At 38.7% G+C, this 16,636-nt stretch overlaps 4 protein-coding genes across 6 annotated transcripts; 1 reads left to right on the top strand and 3 right to left on the bottom strand.

Moving 5' to 3' along the window:
- The first annotated feature begins 235 nt into the window (after positions 1-235).
- Positions 236-2,827, top strand: LOC109175760 (3-dehydrosphinganine reductase TSC10A-like). The gene is made up of 5 exons (XM_019325109.1): positions 236-256; positions 809-1,369; positions 1,820-1,967; positions 2,058-2,352; positions 2,666-2,827. The coding sequence occupies exons 2-5, from the start codon at positions 830-832 to the stop codon at positions 2,688-2,690; spliced, it is 1,008 nt and encodes a 335-aa protein (XP_019180654.1). The 5' UTR covers positions 236-256; positions 809-829; the 3' UTR covers positions 2,691-2,827.
- A 208-nt stretch (positions 2,828-3,035) lies between these two features.
- Positions 3,036-6,762, bottom strand: LOC109175759 (E3 ubiquitin-protein ligase RHF1A-like). Of its 3 annotated transcripts, none has more exons than XM_019325107.1 (9): positions 6,634-6,762; positions 6,373-6,545; positions 5,483-5,529; positions 5,336-5,398; positions 5,079-5,178; positions 4,655-4,992; positions 4,480-4,575; positions 4,041-4,401; positions 3,036-3,622 (listed from the first exon to the last, which is right to left on the bottom strand). In XM_019325107.1, exons 2-9 carry the CDS (start codon positions 6,535-6,537, stop codon positions 3,611-3,613), a joined length of 1,182 nt encoding a protein of 393 aa, XP_019180652.1. In that variant the 5' UTR covers positions 6,538-6,545; positions 6,634-6,762; the 3' UTR covers positions 3,036-3,610. The 3 variants fall into 3 exon arrangements, with proteins under 3 accessions (XP_019180652.1, XP_019180651.1, XP_019180653.1); XM_019325106.1 differs by having other exon boundaries at positions 5,076-5,178; positions 6,634-6,761; XM_019325108.1 differs by lacking the exons at positions 6,373-6,545; positions 6,634-6,762 and adding an exon at positions 5,572-6,347 and having other exon boundaries at positions 5,076-5,178; positions 5,483-5,507.
- A 1,666-nt stretch (positions 6,763-8,428) lies between these two features.
- On the bottom strand, positions 8,429-11,874 carry LOC109175755 (glucose-1-phosphate adenylyltransferase large subunit 3, chloroplastic/amyloplastic). The gene is made up of 14 exons (XM_019325103.1): positions 11,546-11,874; positions 11,348-11,461; positions 11,003-11,269; positions 10,817-10,900; positions 10,688-10,743; positions 10,515-10,608; positions 10,321-10,433; positions 10,146-10,218; positions 9,962-10,042; positions 9,795-9,881; positions 9,565-9,669; positions 9,368-9,474; positions 9,201-9,261; positions 8,429-8,686 (listed from the first exon to the last, which is right to left on the bottom strand). The coding sequence occupies exons 1-14, from the start codon at positions 11,777-11,779 to the stop codon at positions 8,585-8,587; spliced, it is 1,578 nt and encodes a 525-aa protein (XP_019180648.1). The 5' UTR covers positions 11,780-11,874; the 3' UTR covers positions 8,429-8,584.
- A 154-nt stretch (positions 11,875-12,028) lies between these two features.
- LOC109175763 (peroxisomal adenine nucleotide carrier 1-like) lies at positions 12,029-15,319 on the bottom strand. The gene is made up of 5 exons (XM_019325114.1): positions 14,986-15,319; positions 14,112-14,343; positions 13,510-13,656; positions 12,827-12,987; positions 12,029-12,657 (listed from the first exon to the last, which is right to left on the bottom strand). The coding sequence occupies exons 1-5, from the start codon at positions 15,114-15,116 to the stop codon at positions 12,366-12,368; spliced, it is 963 nt and encodes a 320-aa protein (XP_019180659.1). The 5' UTR covers positions 15,117-15,319; the 3' UTR covers positions 12,029-12,365.
- Positions 15,320-16,636: the final 1,317 nt, after the last annotated feature.

Here is a 16,636-nt window from a genome sequence, read left to right as displayed (position 1 = left end):
TCTAGATGAATTGCCACGGAAGAGTTCAAAAGACAATTTAAATCAAACCCGAAAATTAATATCTCTATTATATTAATCAAACGCAAATATTTATTTTGGTCCACAATAATGGTAAAGTCCAATATTTGTATTATTAAGACATGTTAATGTATCACTAATGTTACTTAATCGTTGAGTTACACGAAACAATAACATTTAAAATTTTTATTGACACATTGCTATCACGATAGCTACACATAAATTACCTGTTTATACTTTTTTTTTTTTTTTTTTTTTTTCAATTAGCAAGACTTTTGAGGCCTTAATTCCTTTAAACATCACTAAAAGCAATTTTAGTAATGTAATGTTTTTGTTTCCGAAATACCGTCCAATCAAAATAAAATTACAGTATAGAAATTATGAATCTACAATATAGAAATTATAAATTTACTGTACAGAAATTATGAATGTGCAGTATAGAAATTATGAATCTACAGTACATAAATTATGAATGTGCAGTATAAAAATTATGAATCTACATTATAAATTTTATAAATTTACAATATAAAAATTATGAATCTACACCGTGTTCACCATGCGCATGGTAGACACGGGTCCACACCATAACGCTCCCTCCTCTTTCAAATACTGTCCACTGAACTATTGAGCTAAACCCATGCCAACCAGCTTTAAGATAACTTGAATACTTGATTGGGGGTTATTTGAGATATTATATAATATATTGTTGATTTATCATATTAGAGATATTAATTAAAATTGCAAAGTACGAGGAAGTCATCAACTTGAAAATAAGCCTCCATTCTCCCACTAGACCTCAAGCTTTCCATCAATGGCGAACTCTTCTCTGGCGCTCCTCTCTCTTCTTCTTCTCCTTCTCCCTCTCTCCCTCCTCCTCTTCCTCTACCTCATCGTCCGGCCGCGTCCCGTGAAAGTCCCCATCAGCAACCGCCACGTCTTCATCACCGGAGGCTCCAGTGGCATTGGCCTGGCTCTAGCTCTCCAAGCCGTCGCAGAAGGCGCCAAGGTCTCCATACTAGCTCGGAATGCCGGGAAGCTCGAGGACGCCAAGCACGCGATACTGCGCGCCACCGGCTGCGGCGTCACGGCGTTCAGCGCCGACGTCAGAGACTACGACGCCGTGAAGAGGGCCGTGGAGGAGGCTGGGCCTATTGACGTTCTGGTTTGCAATCACGGAGTGTATGCATCGAAGGAGCTGGAGGATCAGGAGGTCGAGGAGGTGAAGGTGATGATTGACGTGAACTTGACAGGGACTTTTCATCTCATCAAAGCGGCGTTGCCGGGAATGATCAGCCGGCCGGCGAACCGTGGACCTGGATCAATTGCCATCATGTCGTCTCAGGCCGGCCAGGTATATTTCCGATCTTCTCTCTCTCTTTTTGGTGGGTGACAGAAAAAAAATTGTACTCCTTAACAATTACTAAAGGGTGTGATGGATATATTAAGAATGGACGCGGAACAAATTAATCCCGTGAATTCAAGAACTTGTCTATAACTGATCGAATGTGTAATTGGTAAATCACATAACTTAACTTGTCTATAACTGATCGACCAGTTTAAATCAAGAAGGACAATAAGCTGTTTCCATTGGAGTCAAATTTAGAACTTGTGATTACCAAACTAACAACGTCAAAATAGAATAAGTTGCAATTTCACTAGACTAGTAATATTTTTTATAAGTATATAGAAAGTTATTACATTTTATTCAAAAATTACTCTGTATTATACATCTCGGTCTCACACAAAATATATTATTTTCTTTATGATCATTTGTGATTTGCATATATATAATCTGTTGTAGGTTGGCATCTATGGGTATACAGCCTATTCAGCTAGCAAATTTGGGCTGAGGGGCATGGCAGAAGCATTGCAGCAAGAGGTTATTGCACACAACATTCATGTCTCACTAATATTTCCTCCACACACTCATACTCCTGCCTTAGCTCAAGGTTCGTTTGAAAACATACTTTAAACATATTGTGAAAACAACTATATATTATGTATATTCTCAAAGATTTCAGCTCAAATAATAATTGTAGAGATGAAAAGGAGGCCACAGATTACGAGTAAAATAGCTGTTTCTTCTGGTGCATTTATGAAAGCTGAAGAAGTTGCCAAGAAAAGTTTGAATGGCATAAAATGTGGAAGCTTTTCAGTTGCATGCAACCTGGAGGGCTTCTTTCTCTCCATAGCTACTGCTGGTCTCTCTCCTCAAACATCGTTCCTTATGGCTTTTGTAGAGGCCTGTTTGGCTGGCATTATGCGTATTGCAGCTCTATGTTTCCAGTGCAATTGGTACACAATCATACAAAAGTGGCACCCAGGAAATAAGCAGTAATTTATCCCCCGACGGGAATGGGGACATGAATAGGTCGGGACGGATTGGGGATAGGGTTTCGGAGACGGGAACCTGAGTGTATACTCTCTACCCTGCTGTCCCGCCATGTTGCCATCTATATATATAAGTGCCATTTCGTTTTTAGATAGGGTTCAAAGATCACTTATAATTTATTGGTTATGTTTGGACTTTGGACATGTTTTATACATTACTAGTCATGCTTTATGTGAAACCTTTGCCATACAGTCTTTAGTTTAATGTTATGCTGGGCCTTCTTGAATATGAAACCGTGTAACACTTATTACGGAGGCACCAAATAAATACGGAGTACTAATTTATTTTATCTCATCTCATGTATTATTGCCCCCAGTGGAGTTCACACACCACCCTGTAATTTGTTGATTATGGTTAATTAACTGAACATGCTTTATCCATTGTCATGTGAAACCTTAGTTATAGTTCTTAGCTGTATGACTTTACGGTACGCTTTGTCATGTAAAAGATCACAAGGAGATAAACCAACCTAAGTTGTCCTTGTAACTCTAACCGACAAAGGATCAAAATGAGGTAAACTAATTTAAGTTGTCAATAACTGATCGACTCAAACTGAGAAGGTTAGAAAGCCCAATTTAAGTTACCAATAACTGACCGACACAAACCGAGAAGGCTAGTAGATAGCTTTCACGAGAACAAATGAGTATCTAAAATAAACTGAAAATTGATAGCAATCGACCATATTATTCTCCTTCAGTCCTTCTGACGAGCAAAACGTTTTGGCGGAAAATTTACAACATTCTTCACAAGTGATAGCAACTGACCACATTTATGACTGCGCTCTAGCAACTAAAATTATTTACTGAGAATCAGACTGCTCAGTCTAGAGCTCAGCTTACGCAATGTGGGAAGAAAGGCTGCCAAAGGGAAAAGAGAGAGAAGAATAAAAGAGGTGCGGAAAGCCAACAAACTAATGTTCTGAACTCCTCCATCCATTAATTAAGATAATGGACACTTATCTAACTTATGTAGGTTCAAGTAAATAAAGGAATACCGGAACTTGTAGTTATAATATTTAGTCTCACTAGGCCATATATCTCCGAGGCTCTAAGCAATCAATGCAGGACGCAAATCAATCGCCAACCTGAATGGCTGCGTTGATTTCTTCAGTCACTTGCAAATTAAGTTTTAACGAAGCATCATCAGGCAAGGAATCTATTCTGAAAACATCTTTACTTCTGACTGATCAGCCTCGGATGTTCAGTTTCTCCCCTGATATGAAAGAGCAATATGGGAAATCAAAAATTCAGATAGTATAATATTCAGAAACATTATTACCAAGGAGATATTTTAAACTAATTTTCAACATTGATGATCCTGCATGAAATTGGCAGTTATGATGAACAAGCTACTAAATATTTTCTGATATTCACAATTAATCCTCTAGAATACACTTAACACTCCTATAGAATTTGCAGTGTCGATATTAGAAATCCATTTTGGTTCTTGCTGAAGAGAAGAACATTAAAGTACCAGTAGCAGTGTATCAGGCCATTTCTATATGAAGAACCTTTTAGAGAAAGATGTATAGCAGACTCGGTTATTTCAGTGGCAGTAACGATAATGAAAAATAAGGAGGCCTCCCAAGGTACAAAGTATATTGCAGAACAGTTATCTAAAATTTAAATACCTGTTGAACAGAAACTTCAGTCTGATCTGGAATGGTGGTGCAGATTAAAGGGGTTACATTGGAACTCCTTTCACTTGCAGATTCCCGTTTATTTTCGTCATGAAAATGAGGATTTACACTCCCTTGCACTGATTTTCCTGAATGTGCAAAGCTTGAGGTGCCCACTGTGTCGCTGGATAAAGGACCAGAAGCACTACCACGTTTTGAGCTAAGATCAAGTCGCTCGATCATTCTGGCTACACCAGCAATGCCTGCACTCATCTCCCGCTGTACTTCTTTGCCAAATTCTTTGACAGTCGTATTCCGAGCAAGTAATTTTTCCTTAAAACCTCGTGTATTCTTTGAGAATGTTTCCTTGTACCTGATACCAATAATTAGAACTCTCAGTTAAAAACTAAATAATTTTCAAATGATAAAAATAAAATTGAAAGTCCCCTACCTGGCTGAAGCAGCAGAGAGTTTATATTTTATGGACTCTGAGAAAGCATGCAACTCAGATGAGCTTGATCTCTGGGGATTCTCAGGCGGTGATTCACTGAAAATTTTCTAAATAGTATGAAAATGAGCAGAAAAAGCAGAAAGCTTCAATCAGGGTAGGAGGTTGCAGCTAATACCTGAGCTTAACTGAACTGTCTCCACATGCTGCAGTAGTGGGGGATACATTTGATATAGATGGAAAGACAGACAAAGATGATGGTGGCCCAACAGTACTAGAAGATATTCCAGAAGGAGGTAGACCACTCCCAAAAATTTCATTAACTGGTGATTGAGACTCTTCTGAGGAATCACTTATTTGATGCATAATTGAACCAGCTGCAACAGGAGCAGAAGGAAGAACCTGTGCAGGACCAACTCCTGAAGACGTCTGTCTTATCCTTCTGTTAATAGATCGAGCTCTGCTGGTAAGAGCTGCAAATTGCCGCAGAATCCTCTCTTCAAACTCAGAATCTTCCTGGAGAGTGAACACCAAGTCAGTTGAAAATTGAAATGCAGCAATGGTAAACACAAGGTGCAGTCTATTCGCCCAAATCTTACCACCTCATCCAGATTGTTGCTTTCATGAATTTCAGGGGCAAATCGCACACTGCACCTTGACCTTGCATTCCTTTCATTCTCCACTGCAGCCAGCAGCTCTTGGCTGGATATAAAAAATCGTTTTAACAGAACTTAGATTATAATAATATATTTATAAAAAAAAAAAAAAACTATTGACAACCAATTCCTAATCGAGAAAATGCTAGTATGTTTTAAGCACAGTGGTGAGTGGTCTGTTTGGCTGCAAAGAGTTTGAGTACCTGGCAGCATCTTCCAAGAAAACTTGCCTTGAACAAATAGGGCAATCTTTGCTTCTCTGAGACCTGAACAATAACAAATAATGCTCAATATGCATGAGTAAATTGATCTTAAAATAAATTATGACCATTACAATGTTGTGTACATACCACTCAAGTATACACTGCAAGTGATATTCGTGTTTACATTTGGTGACCTGGAAAAGAAAAGACGGTATCAAAAATCTGGTGCTAACTATTAACTCCATATAATGCAAACATAGTAAATAATCAGAGTTCCAATGCAAGGCAGATAAGAAAATATCACCACAATCCACATGATAATCAATATTTACTCTATGTTATGTGGGTAGAAGAGGATAACAAGACCAGTGAAATCCATACAATGAAGTGAAGGTTAAAAGACCAAGAAAGCATATCAAGCAAGGGATGTTTACAGAACCATCAATGAATCCATGGAATTTTATTTGACAGTTGAGACTATCAGATGGCCTTCCATAGTTCTTGACTTCTTGGCAAACAAGCCCTGAATATTTACAAATTCTAATTTTTCCTCTTACTTCTTTGTTTATAGATTATCTCAAGTCCAAAAAATCCATCAAATTTCCTTGTTACCTAAAACATATTCACTTGGATCACGCATCAAAACCCCATATACTTTATCCACTTGAAGATACACAGACATCTAGACAACAAAGCTCCATGACTCCACAAACCTCAATTAGCTTTGCATAAAATCAACTACAATTCCTAAAATAAAATTAACAGAACAGCAATCATCCTAACCAGGGAAAGCCTAATAAACCATATGCTCGGACACACACCCTGCTAATATCAGTACATCTTCAATTTGCATAACCTAAACTGCAGAGTATAAACAAAACTCCCAGTATATACATCTTACAAGTATATAAACAACTTTGGAAGAGAATCAAACAGCTGAAGCTGGAACTTTAAGCAATGTAGCTTCAATCTATTTGTCTACGATGTACCGCATGTCTATAGAGAGACAGAGAGAGAGAGAGACTGAGATAGCATACAGTAGGAGGATCATTAGAACTAAACGGCTCGAGACAAATGCTGCATCCGTCTTCGAAGCCGCCATCGTCCGCGGCGGCAGTTGCAGACGACGAAGACGACGACGGTGCGGACGCGTAGATGATCGACGCCGGACTTTCCGACGGCAGAATCAGATCACTCGCCATTTTGATTACTGTAACAATGTCAGTCCAAATATTCCTTTTATATACATATATATACGCGTTTACATATATAGAGATAGAGAGAGGAAGAGAGCGTACCAGAGAAGTGTAGAGAGAGAAAGCTGTGCGTAGAACGTCAAAGCAAAGAATAATGGAGCGAAGGAGAACGCGCAGGAAATTAATCCGATTCCCGTTCAGACGGTTGTTGGAATCAATCAACTCTTCTAGTAGTGACTATCAAGTATACTCTTCTTTTTCCTTTTTTTTTTTTCAATTATTTAATTATTTTCCTGCGTTTTGTTCTATGGGAATTTCGATAGGCCCCTGAAGTTTCAACGTTTTGCCTGAAAAGACCAAAAACATTTTTATTAAAGTACTTTTGTTAGACAAGGGTTGGTAGACTTTGAGAGTTTGAGTGGACCTTTTAGGAGTAGGTGTGATCATGAGTCATGAGACTTACTAGTAGAGTTAAATTGTATAGTGGAGTTGTTGAAGTATTAATAGAGATCATGGTTAGGTTTTAAAAATGACACCCAAAAAAAAAAAAAAAAACTTAGTTCTTAGTCGAACCTGTTATAGGAGGTCTTCTTAGTGTAGTACAGTTTACCTTTCGTGTGTGATTTGAGGGTTTTGTTTATATTCTTGTGCAGTAATTTACCATTAATTTTTGACTTTTTAGTTTAAAAAAGAAGATGACAATGTCATAAGAGTTAAAGACTAAAAGTGAAATTTGCTCAATTTATTAATTAATTTTTTTAGTACTCTATTACAGGGTAATATATGTTCTATACTTTCTCTATCTGTTGCAGCCCAAAGAGTCAATACCCTACCATTGAAATTCAATTCTGTGACATTCCTTTAAGGAGAGCTATATATGTGTCATATGAGCACAACGTGCTGGGTAATTTTTATTAATTAACTTAAACACAAAAAAAAAATGAAAATTAGGAGAAATTATTTTTGCTTTTATTGTATGCATGCCGCATGGGGTTATTTGGTAATGTTTGAAATGTGAAGTAGTAGAATGCAAATAGAATAAAAGAAAGGAGCCTTAGAAAAAGTGCGAATCCGTCTTACACGTACCCCGCCGTCCAAGTTAGACTTTCCTTCCCTTTATTATCTTCCAAGCGTCATTCTTCAATTAAACGTGACGTTAATTTCTATGCTACTGATTGGTAATCAAGAATACTATAAAAGGAAATTTGCAAAAATATACCGTTTTGTTTAGAGTAAGAAAAGGTTCCAAACCATTCACAATCCCTTTTTAAGGTATTTGGTCTATATTAGAAAAGTAAATTTCGTCAAAATTAATTACGGAGTATAAATTAATCTCCTCAAACATAAAGAAAGTAATCTCTTAAATTATGAGTGATCTTTTTAAATATAAAAAAGTAATCTCTTAAATTATAAGTGATCTCAGCAAATAAAATCGACCACCCAAAACATATTCCCAATTTCCTTATCTTTATTATTATTACAATAAACACTAAGATTATTTTTGTAGACAATAAAAATCATATTATACAATATTTTTTTTAACTTATAGTGATGGGATCGCTTTAGTTTCACACACATTGATTAATTGGCGCATGTTCTAACTAATTATAATTATATATAAACATCCTCCCAGATGCTCTGTTAGACAGGGTAGCAGGGGCCCTTAGAATTGGAGTTCAACCTTTTGTAAGAATAATTATATATAAGCATTGAAACTTAACTTTAACAATTCAAGGAAAATCCAAAATTGATTACCCTTATGATGAATTTCTTAAATTATAACTAATTACTTTATACAATAAGTTTTTTCTTTTTGATGACAAGAAACCTGTGGTGGGTATAGTGATTGTGGTTTTTCCTCTATCACCCAAAAAGAAATTACTTTTCCAACGCCTACAAAACTTTAACATGCCAATATAATATGTATAAAAATACAAAAAGAATAAAGTTGGAATACAATGAAGACACGAAGTACATTCAAAATTTACAATATGCTTAAAATGCTCTATCAGGGGAAAAGAAGATGAAGATCCAGTTGAAATGATGCATATGATTATATGACCAATCCATCAGGGATGGTTGAGTTTTTAAATATGACAGTAACACCTGAACGTATGTAGAATCCTTCTGAAGTCCTGTCAGCTTCTTGTACACCCTGCAACACACACCAGAAAATAAGCAGTGAGTGAAATTTGGTGGATGACGAGGAAACTCGCAGTCACTATCCAAAGATGTGCACTCGGTAAACCCTGTCTTGTGATCCTAACCGGCAAAGGACCACAAAGAGGTAAATCAGCTAGATGACTGACTCAAACTAAAAAGGTCAATAGGCCGCTCCCGCTGGAAATTGAACTTGTACTCTTGTGATTACCAAGTCAACCGTGTGACTAACTTCACTGGGTTGCCCCCACCATTATCATGATCTTTTTTGTGGATGACGAGGGAAACCCGCAGTCACTATCCGAAAATGTGCACTCGGTAAACCCCGCATTGTGATCCTAGCCAGCAAAGGACCACAAGGAGGTAAATCAGCTAGCTGACTGGCTCAAACCAAGAAGGCCAATAGGCCGTTCCCACCGGAAGTTATTAAGTCAACCGTGTGAACAACTTGGCTAGGTTTCCCCCACCATTATCATGATCTTTAAGCTGCATGCATTAATGGGGTTTACCTCTGAGTTTGCAATGACAACGTTCTTCCCAATTCTAGCATTCTTGTCAATGATGCATTCCCTGCAGAAAATCAGGCACAAGTGCCATGTCAGATTGAACTGTAATGTTTTTGTCAGGCCTTTATGATCTGGGAAAGCTTAGAACAGATTTGGGTTGTTTGTTTTACTTGATTCTTGAATTTTCTCCAATTCCAATGGGCACTCCTCCCTCTTTTAAGAGGGAGTCAATCTCGGCGCTCGTTTCATAGAAATCTGCCCCCAGCATGACTGTATCCTGCAACAGTTTCCACAAATAGATGAGCAACATAGCAGCAAAAAGGAATGGTGCCATGGTGTTTCTTGATGTATCTTAAAGTATGCTAACCTTCAAATGAACATTCGAATTGATTCGCGACCGGATGCCAACAACACTGTGCTCGACGAAGCAATCTGACAAGAAACTACCATGAGATATGATGGAGTCAACAATCTGCAGAAAGAACATGGCTTTGCATCAGATCAAATAATTGTCTGATATATATCTTAATATAAGCATGTAGTCTCGGTATCAATTTAAACTTTTAGTTGAGACAGGGGGTTTAGAGAGCGTTGGACCTTGCTGTTAGTGATGGCTGATGGTGGCAAGTTCCTCCTCGATGTGTATATTGGCTTTGCGGCATCATAGAAGCTGAATCTTGGTGGCTGAATGAAGAAAGTACAATGTTGTTTCTCCCAGAATTGTACTAAGATCAGTATATTACTATATCCTATATAGTACTTACATGTTCAGTGAGGGCAAGGTTTGCTTCAAAGAATGATCTGATTGTACCAATGTCTTCCCAGTAGTCATTGAATAGATAAGCCTGCAAATCATCCCGAGCACTATAGTGAAAGTTCTTGGATTTTAATTTTTAACAAAGCGAAAGCCCGAAGAGGAACATCAAGATCATTCCAAGTGGCACAGACCTGTATAAAGAACTCCCTGGCTGAGGCAGGGATGATCTCTGATCCGAAGTCGTTTGCAGTTGGAAAACGCCATCTGAATAAACCAAAACGGGTTCCATTGGTGTCTGTTTTACGAGGTTAAAAGACAACATTTTTGTTGTGTTTCTTACCAGTCAATGCAAGGAATGAGACTTACCTTAAAAGGTTCAGAAGTATCTCCTTCTTGAAGACATAAACTCCCATCGAAGCAATGTACGGTTTCTGCTTAGCCTCCTCTTGGGAAAGACCCAAAACCGAAGTATCTACAGCCTGAAGAATTGCATATATATGCATTAGTCCAATTGAAATAAATTCTTTCAAGAATCATCAGTTACGCTGATTAGTGATTACCATTGCCTTCAAGTCATCTCCTTTGGGCTTTTCACTGAAGAAAAGCACCCTTCCTTTATCATCAATCTTCATCAGACCAAAATCTGAGGCGCGTCTATCACGAAAATGATGAAAAGGCTCAGTAAAGCAAACTGCAAATACATGTTAAATCTGATATTCGCTCTCGATTCTACCTGTCATCTATTGGCAAAGAGGAAATGGTAATGTCTGCCCCGCTTTGCCTATGGCTCTGCCGAGAAATGGATGTTTCAGTGTTCTAAAAACATAATCTAGTTTGGCAAGTGAATATGATTAATGGTTACCTGAACAAAGTCCATATAGTCCATTCTGTACAAATGATCACCAGATAGAATGAGCACATCTTCGATATCCTTACTTCTTGGATCCTATAATCGAGAACTTGTTGTACATACTGTTAAAATCCTCGGAACAACAGTTTTACAAACTAAACGAGCAATTAATAACACGAAATACAGATTAGTTGGTACCTCAAAGAGCCAGTGGAATTGCCTGACAGCATCTGCAGTACCTTGGAACCATCTCTTACCTGCTTCCCCGGGTGTTTGCGTTGCTGCTAAGACCTCCACGTAGCCATCCCCAAACGTGACGCCACTGCCAAAGTTGTAAGCCCGTGCAAGGTGCCTGTTAAGCGAGGCTGAGTTGAACTGAGTGAGAATGTAGACTTTGTTTATCCCGCTATTGATGCAATTGCTCATTGGAACATCAATCAGCCTATAGGCTCCTCCTATCGGAACCTGAAATTTCAGCACTCATGGAACGTTCCCCATTGGGTGCAGCACATATAACTAAATAGCAGTAACTACAACACTTACAGCAGGCTTGGCACGACGCTTGGTTAGAGGGAAAAGGCGGGTGCCAGCGCCCCCTCCTAGTATAATCGCCACAACTGTTCTTGGATCCGTCTTCTCCGTCTCAAAGCCTTTCAACTGAAATTTTTCGTTCAACGTGATTATGTCAAGGAAAATCTGTTCCATTAGGAGAAACCGAGAAAGAAACATGTAAGGACTCACCTTAGCCTCACCTGCAACATCAGTAGTGAGGGACATGTTCACCCTCGGCCTGGCAACAACATTGTACTTGCTACCGTTTCTTTGCTGAAACTTCCTAAGCTTTATCTTCTTCCCCATGAACTCTCCATTGCAGAACTTCACACTCAACCTGCAACTGCTTACTGTCATTGCAGCCCCTTCACGCAGCTGCCTGGCAGCCAACAGGGCGATTCGCCCATCGGCTGTCACTGCCATTTTTGCTGGAGATCAAGAAAGCAAAGTTTTTTAAGTGGAAATCACTTGACTATACATATGGTTTGAGCCTTGAGGCTGTTTTTCTGTGATACAATACATTGCTTACATGGACTGCAGGCTATTGGAGGACAAAGCTATGTTATCCATATTCAATTGAGTCCACCAATTTTTTTTCTGTCTCATCTGAAAGACTTTTTCTGAGAGAAAAATCAATAATTTTGCAGACTAGTCCTTGTAATGGCATTTGTATTTGCAATAAGAATATTCTTTTGGTTTCTTCCTTGAACCATAAAAGAATGTTACATACAAGCCATAGAAATGCATCATTACATGCCAGTATGGTCTTATTATTATCTTGCATTAATGGTCTAACAGCAGAAACTAAGATTCATGACAGAAGGGGAAAAAAAGACATTCTTGGAGGGTGAGATCCTTAGATCTGCACCTTTCCTATCAGATTTATTCGCGTCTTTTGCAAGTCAAAACCACACCATTGTCATTGTCTTTGTGGATAGCGAATAGCCCCTAGTTTACGAGGATTGGCATATATGCAGCCATTGTTATAAGAACTTGTTTGTTTTAACTTTTAAGCGTTCTTCAGTCTGGCCCGTGGCAATGTTACCAGATATTTCTGCAGCGCGAGCATTACAACCCATGTGGTCTTCGAGATCTTCTCCTTTGTCATCAAGAGCAGCGCTGAGCTTAGCACGGTCTTCAGGATTTGAGGCTGTAAGCCTTTGAAGAATCCTAGCAGGCCTTCCCGTTTCCAAATGGCAGAGAGCGCACCAGAGACTGTTTTCCGGGCCTGAGCTTGATCTTTGTCAGCAGGATCTTTCGAGTCTTCTTCTGATTCTGCCGACTGAATCATCACCTTGCACCTGTTCAGAATTTATGCTTTAATAACTGTTACGAAAACTTGAATCTTGAGGAATGTCATCATATAACATATAAACCTTCGTTGTTTTTAGATAAAAGTCCAAGAACGCAACACCATAAATGCATGGAGAATAAAAATAAGCTGATTTATCAGGAAAAAATAACATTTACCTTATTGCAGGGTACGTAATGCAGGTTGCAACACATTTTGACACTGCCCCCAGCACAAAAGCAGAAAATGCAGAAAGAGCTTCTGGGGAAGAATCTGCACCGCTCTTATTTTTCATCTTTTCCTTCAGCAACCGTTGTTTCAACTGATCGAATACTGTATACTGCACAGTAGCAGAATTCCACTTATAGTTCCAGTCATTCAAGAAACATAACCCAATCCTCTTAATATTTTTCCAAAGAAATTATAAAACCTTGTACTAGAAGTTTTAATGTCAATCATTTTAGCCTTATGTTGTTTTGTAGTGATGACGAAAATGTTTTATTCCATTGATTTAGATAATACAAAGCACAGCTATATAAATCACGCCCCAATATAGTACAAAGATTAAAGTAAATACCCATCATAGCCCAAATCACAGATAATTTTTAAAAATGAAACTCTTGCAAGAAATACAATTCTCACTACCATCACCCACTACCACTACTCAAGAAATCAACAACCATGGCTCGAAAAGATGGGGAGTGGAAGAGAGAGCCAAGAGACAAATTTTTCTCTCTAATCCCTCAATGAAGTCAATCGTTATATCTAAGGAACATGTTTTTTTTCAAATCTAGCAAACATGTGAACTCAAAAGCTCCATTAACCAAGCAGAAAAAAAAGATGGTTAGAACTATATAAATACCTGGATAGATGGATTGGAAGTGAGGAGCAGAGAAATGCCTAGACCATCAAATGCCTCACTCCAAGTGCGCTCAGTGAGCATTTTCCACAACCCCTTGGATTTCCCAAAATCACTCGTTTGCATTCGAGAAGATGCTGTATCCAGCGGCTGAAATAACAGAAACAACTTGAACTCTATGAAGGTAAAGACAAACAAGGACACTAACAAAACATATCAACATACAATGCAGTTATGCAGACTTAAACCAGCTTGGTTGGCGTGAGTGGCCGTACACTCTTAAGAGAGGTCGAGAGTTCAAAACCCCCTCTCATATGGAAAAACCAATATGGCCAGTACTTTGTCCCTTAATTGGGCCGGTCCTGTCACCTGTGCGAACAGGGATTAGTCTGAGTAGGGTACGGGCTTAAAGGAAGTGTCTCCTATAGATAGGGCCTACTCATGACACCTTGCAGTCGAACCCAAAAAACATACAGTGCAACTTAGGAATTTGATGCATACGTTCACCAGCCTCACCAACTCCCCTTCTTCCCCTCCTACCCCTTTGGCGCATAACTTATTTCAGACCAAAACTTGGGAGAAAAAAATGATCAAATATAATTCACCTGAGTTATTATGACAGTACAAGCCCCAGCAGCAGCTGCAATGATTAAGTTAGCTTTTGTTCCAATAGATTTAGAACCACTTTTCTTCAAGTATAATCTCTTAAAGTAGCTGTATCCATAGAAGTAGATAAACTGTGAAATAAAGGACTGCAAGTTCTTTGTCCCAAGACCCTGATATAGTGAAGGAATTCGCCGGGTTGCAATGGCCTCCAAAAAGACATCGGTTGTGTTCCTGTGCATAAAGCAAAGTAGCGATATAATCAGATTGACAACAGGAGATAATCTTTGCAGGCAAGTAAAACTTGAAAAGCCCCCAAACTTTTGATTCAATCATCACTCACTGCCTTCATATGAATTATAGTGTGCGGCATTTACCCCTTGGCATATTAAAAACCATCTTTTCTGCAATTAATAGTGCATATTGGCATTCATATCAGTTATCACACTCACCTATTCCTACTATCTTCACTTAAAACGCAAATGGGATCAGTACAATTATCACAACTTTCAGAATCATATCAAACACTCAAACTTCCCACCATGAAAATCACCATTTATGGAACAAGTCACTAAGCTTTTCTTAAGACAAGCATGGATTACCACAAAACTAAATACAGTATAACTGAAGGTTCTACCTTCCTACTCTAAAATTGACAGAGTAAATCAAAGATTCAATTTTTCTAGCGAAGATAGCATAATTCTTCAAAAGGGCACTTAAATTCTCATGATATAATCACTTATCCCGCAATTAAACCTCAAGGGAAGAATGAAAAAGTGCAAGAATACCCAAAAAAAAAAAAATATATCTAAGCAGACCCGAAAAAGAGGGGCCCAGTACGGAAAGAAAGGGAGAAGAAAATCTGTAGATAAGAACCTGTATTTGGCTTGACCGGGAAGACGAAGTTCAGCTTGGTACTTGGTCTTGCAAGTGTCTAGAGGATACAATATGGTGGTGCTGACCAGTGCCCCCACCGCCCCCGACGCCGCCTCCGACAACGACTCCATATCACAAGCCAGCAACTTTCACAGCCAAAATGGAACCGGAAAATCTAGGAGAGTGAGTTATGAGCTGTGATACCAAGGCATGGGTTTCCTGAATATGAGTATGTTCGAGAGGAGAAGAAGGCGAAAGTGACGTAAGGCATGCCCGGTTTTGGTAAAAGCGTGGCACATCACACATGGAAAGAGTAACGTGACGGAATGAGCTTTGATTGGCATTTTGTAGCCGTGGTCGCCACAGGTCTTGGACGGGAAACAAATGGAAGCAATCAAATTGGAAAGTGGATGCAATGTCGAGTGAGACTCTATCTTCTCCCAAAATGTTGAATTCCCAACTCCAATGCCCCACAGCTCAATAGAACATATAAAAGTATGCAATAGGATGATAGGTTGACCGGTCTAATAACGTGACCGGAAACCTCTTAATTACAGTGTGCTCCGTGACAGTCATGCACAGGTAAACATGCAGCCGAACACGTGTGTCGCGGCTTCTGATGGTGGTGGGGCCAACAATCCGGGGCAGGGCGATCGGGTAGGAGCTGAAGATGACGGTGATTGGGCTGATTGGGCTGAACGGGCCTGGTCCATACGATGCTGCCCGATCGTAGGTCGTCCGTACACACCAGGTATAATCTCCATTAGTTCTCTCAGACAATGCCAAATGTCGGTGCACACAAGGAATTGTCCACTTTGGTTCTCTCAGACAATGCCAAATGTCGGTGCACACAAGGAATTGTCCACTTTGGTTCTCTCAGACAATGCCAAATGTCGGTGCACACAAGGAATTGTCCACTTTGGACATAATTTTCACACTGTTGCTATTGAAGTTTGAACATTGGTCTCTTCCATAAATACTGCATACTGAACCAGTGAGCTAAACACGTGCGGACCAAGTCAAACTCTATCGTAAAAGGGTGATTGAGTAAGATAAAATTTTCTAGTGTGATTTACGAATTTATGAGTTATTATAAATGAGTGATGTTTGTCAATGCACCACATTTCAAATAATAAGTGGTTGCATGTTTTTCTCATCACCTACAAATATTTAAATACACTTGAAAAAATGTCGTTAAGCATGTGAAATATGATTCTTACATGTCGCGAGTTTGATTATCGATAACATTATCTTGATCGAACTCATAGCATATGACATTTTTAGTATACTTACCTCTCTTATGTAATTGGTGGCACAAGAGCAATATAGTACAAATATTTAAATTCGTACGTGATCGTAATAATTAGATCGTGTCAATTTGTATTAGATACAACCGTTCATAACATGTCTGATTACACCGTATCTGGTAAACATATTATGTGTTGTTATATGTGATACAAATTTACACTTTCAAAAATTTTAATCATTTTATATCAAATTTGGTGGTTTTAGTATTGTTCAATTTGATAACCCAACCCGAAACATACTTACCCACCCCTACCCATGATTCATGAATAGCCAACTATATGAATTATGATATATTATATCCATTGTCAGCTCAACTAATACACTAGTAAGGGATGGATTTTTT

This window comes from Ipomoea nil, unplaced genomic scaffold (assembly GCF_001879475.1).
Source record: "Ipomoea nil cultivar Tokyo-kokei standard unplaced genomic scaffold, Asagao_1.1 scaffold0688, whole genome shotgun sequence".
In the NCBI taxonomy this organism is placed as follows: Eukaryota; Viridiplantae; Streptophyta; class Magnoliopsida; order Solanales; family Convolvulaceae; genus Ipomoea; species Ipomoea nil.
Note: the sequence above shows the minus strand (reverse complement) of the source record. Positions and strands in the feature narration are given on the sequence as shown.

What these genes read in the sequence shown, in the direction of transcription:
- LOC109175763 (XM_019325114.1), bottom strand. Translation starts at nt 15,116, where the DNA reads ATGGAGTCGTTGTCGGAGGCGGCGTCGGGGGCGGTGGGGGCACTGGTC. An exon ending in GTACTGTCATAATAACTCAG is followed by an intron (nt 13,657 to 14,111) that starts GTGAATTATATT and finishes CTGTTATTTCAG; the next exon opens with CCGCTGGATACAGCATCTTC. An exon ending in CTTCCAATCCATCTATCCAG is followed by an intron (nt 12,988 to 13,509) that starts GTATTTATATAG and finishes GCTACTGTGCAG; the next exon opens with TATACAGTATTCGATCAGTT.
- LOC109175760 (XM_019325109.1), top strand. Translation starts at nt 830, where the DNA reads ATGGCGAACTCTTCTCTGGCGCTCCTCTCTCTTCTTCTTCTCCTTCTC. An exon ending in TACTCCTGCCTTAGCTCAAG is followed by an intron (nt 1,968 to 2,057) that starts GTTCGTTTGAAA and finishes TAATAATTGTAG; the next exon opens with AGATGAAAAGGAGGCCACAG. An exon ending in TGGCACCCAGGAAATAAGCA is followed by an intron (nt 2,353 to 2,665) that starts GTAATTTATCCC and finishes CTTATTACGGAG; the next exon opens with GCACCAAATAAATACGGAGT.
- LOC109175759 (XM_019325106.1), bottom strand. Translation starts at nt 6,537, where the DNA reads ATGGCGAGTGATCTGATTCTGCCGTCGGAAAGTCCGGCGTCGATCATC. An exon ending in GTTCTAATGATCCTCCTACT is followed by an intron (nt 5,530 to 6,372) that starts GTATGCTATCTC and finishes TTTCTTTTCCAG; the next exon opens with GTCACCAAATGTAAACACGA. An exon ending in TTCTTGGAAGATGCTGCCAG is followed by an intron (nt 5,179 to 5,335) that starts GTACTCAAACTC and finishes TTTTATATCCAG; the next exon opens with CCAAGAGCTGCTGGCTGCAG.
- LOC109175755 (XM_019325103.1), bottom strand. Translation starts at nt 11,779, where the DNA reads ATGGCAGTGACAGCCGATGGGCGAATCGCCCTGTTGGCTGCCAGGCAG. An exon ending in AATTCCACTGGCTCTTTGAG is followed by an intron (nt 10,901 to 11,002) that starts GTACCAACTAAT and finishes TCTCGATTATAG; the next exon opens with GATCCAAGAAGTAAGGATAT. An exon ending in CAGCCATCACTAACAGCAAG is followed by an intron (nt 9,670 to 9,794) that starts GTCCAACGCTCT and finishes TTCTTTCTGCAG; the next exon opens with ATTGTTGACTCCATCATATC.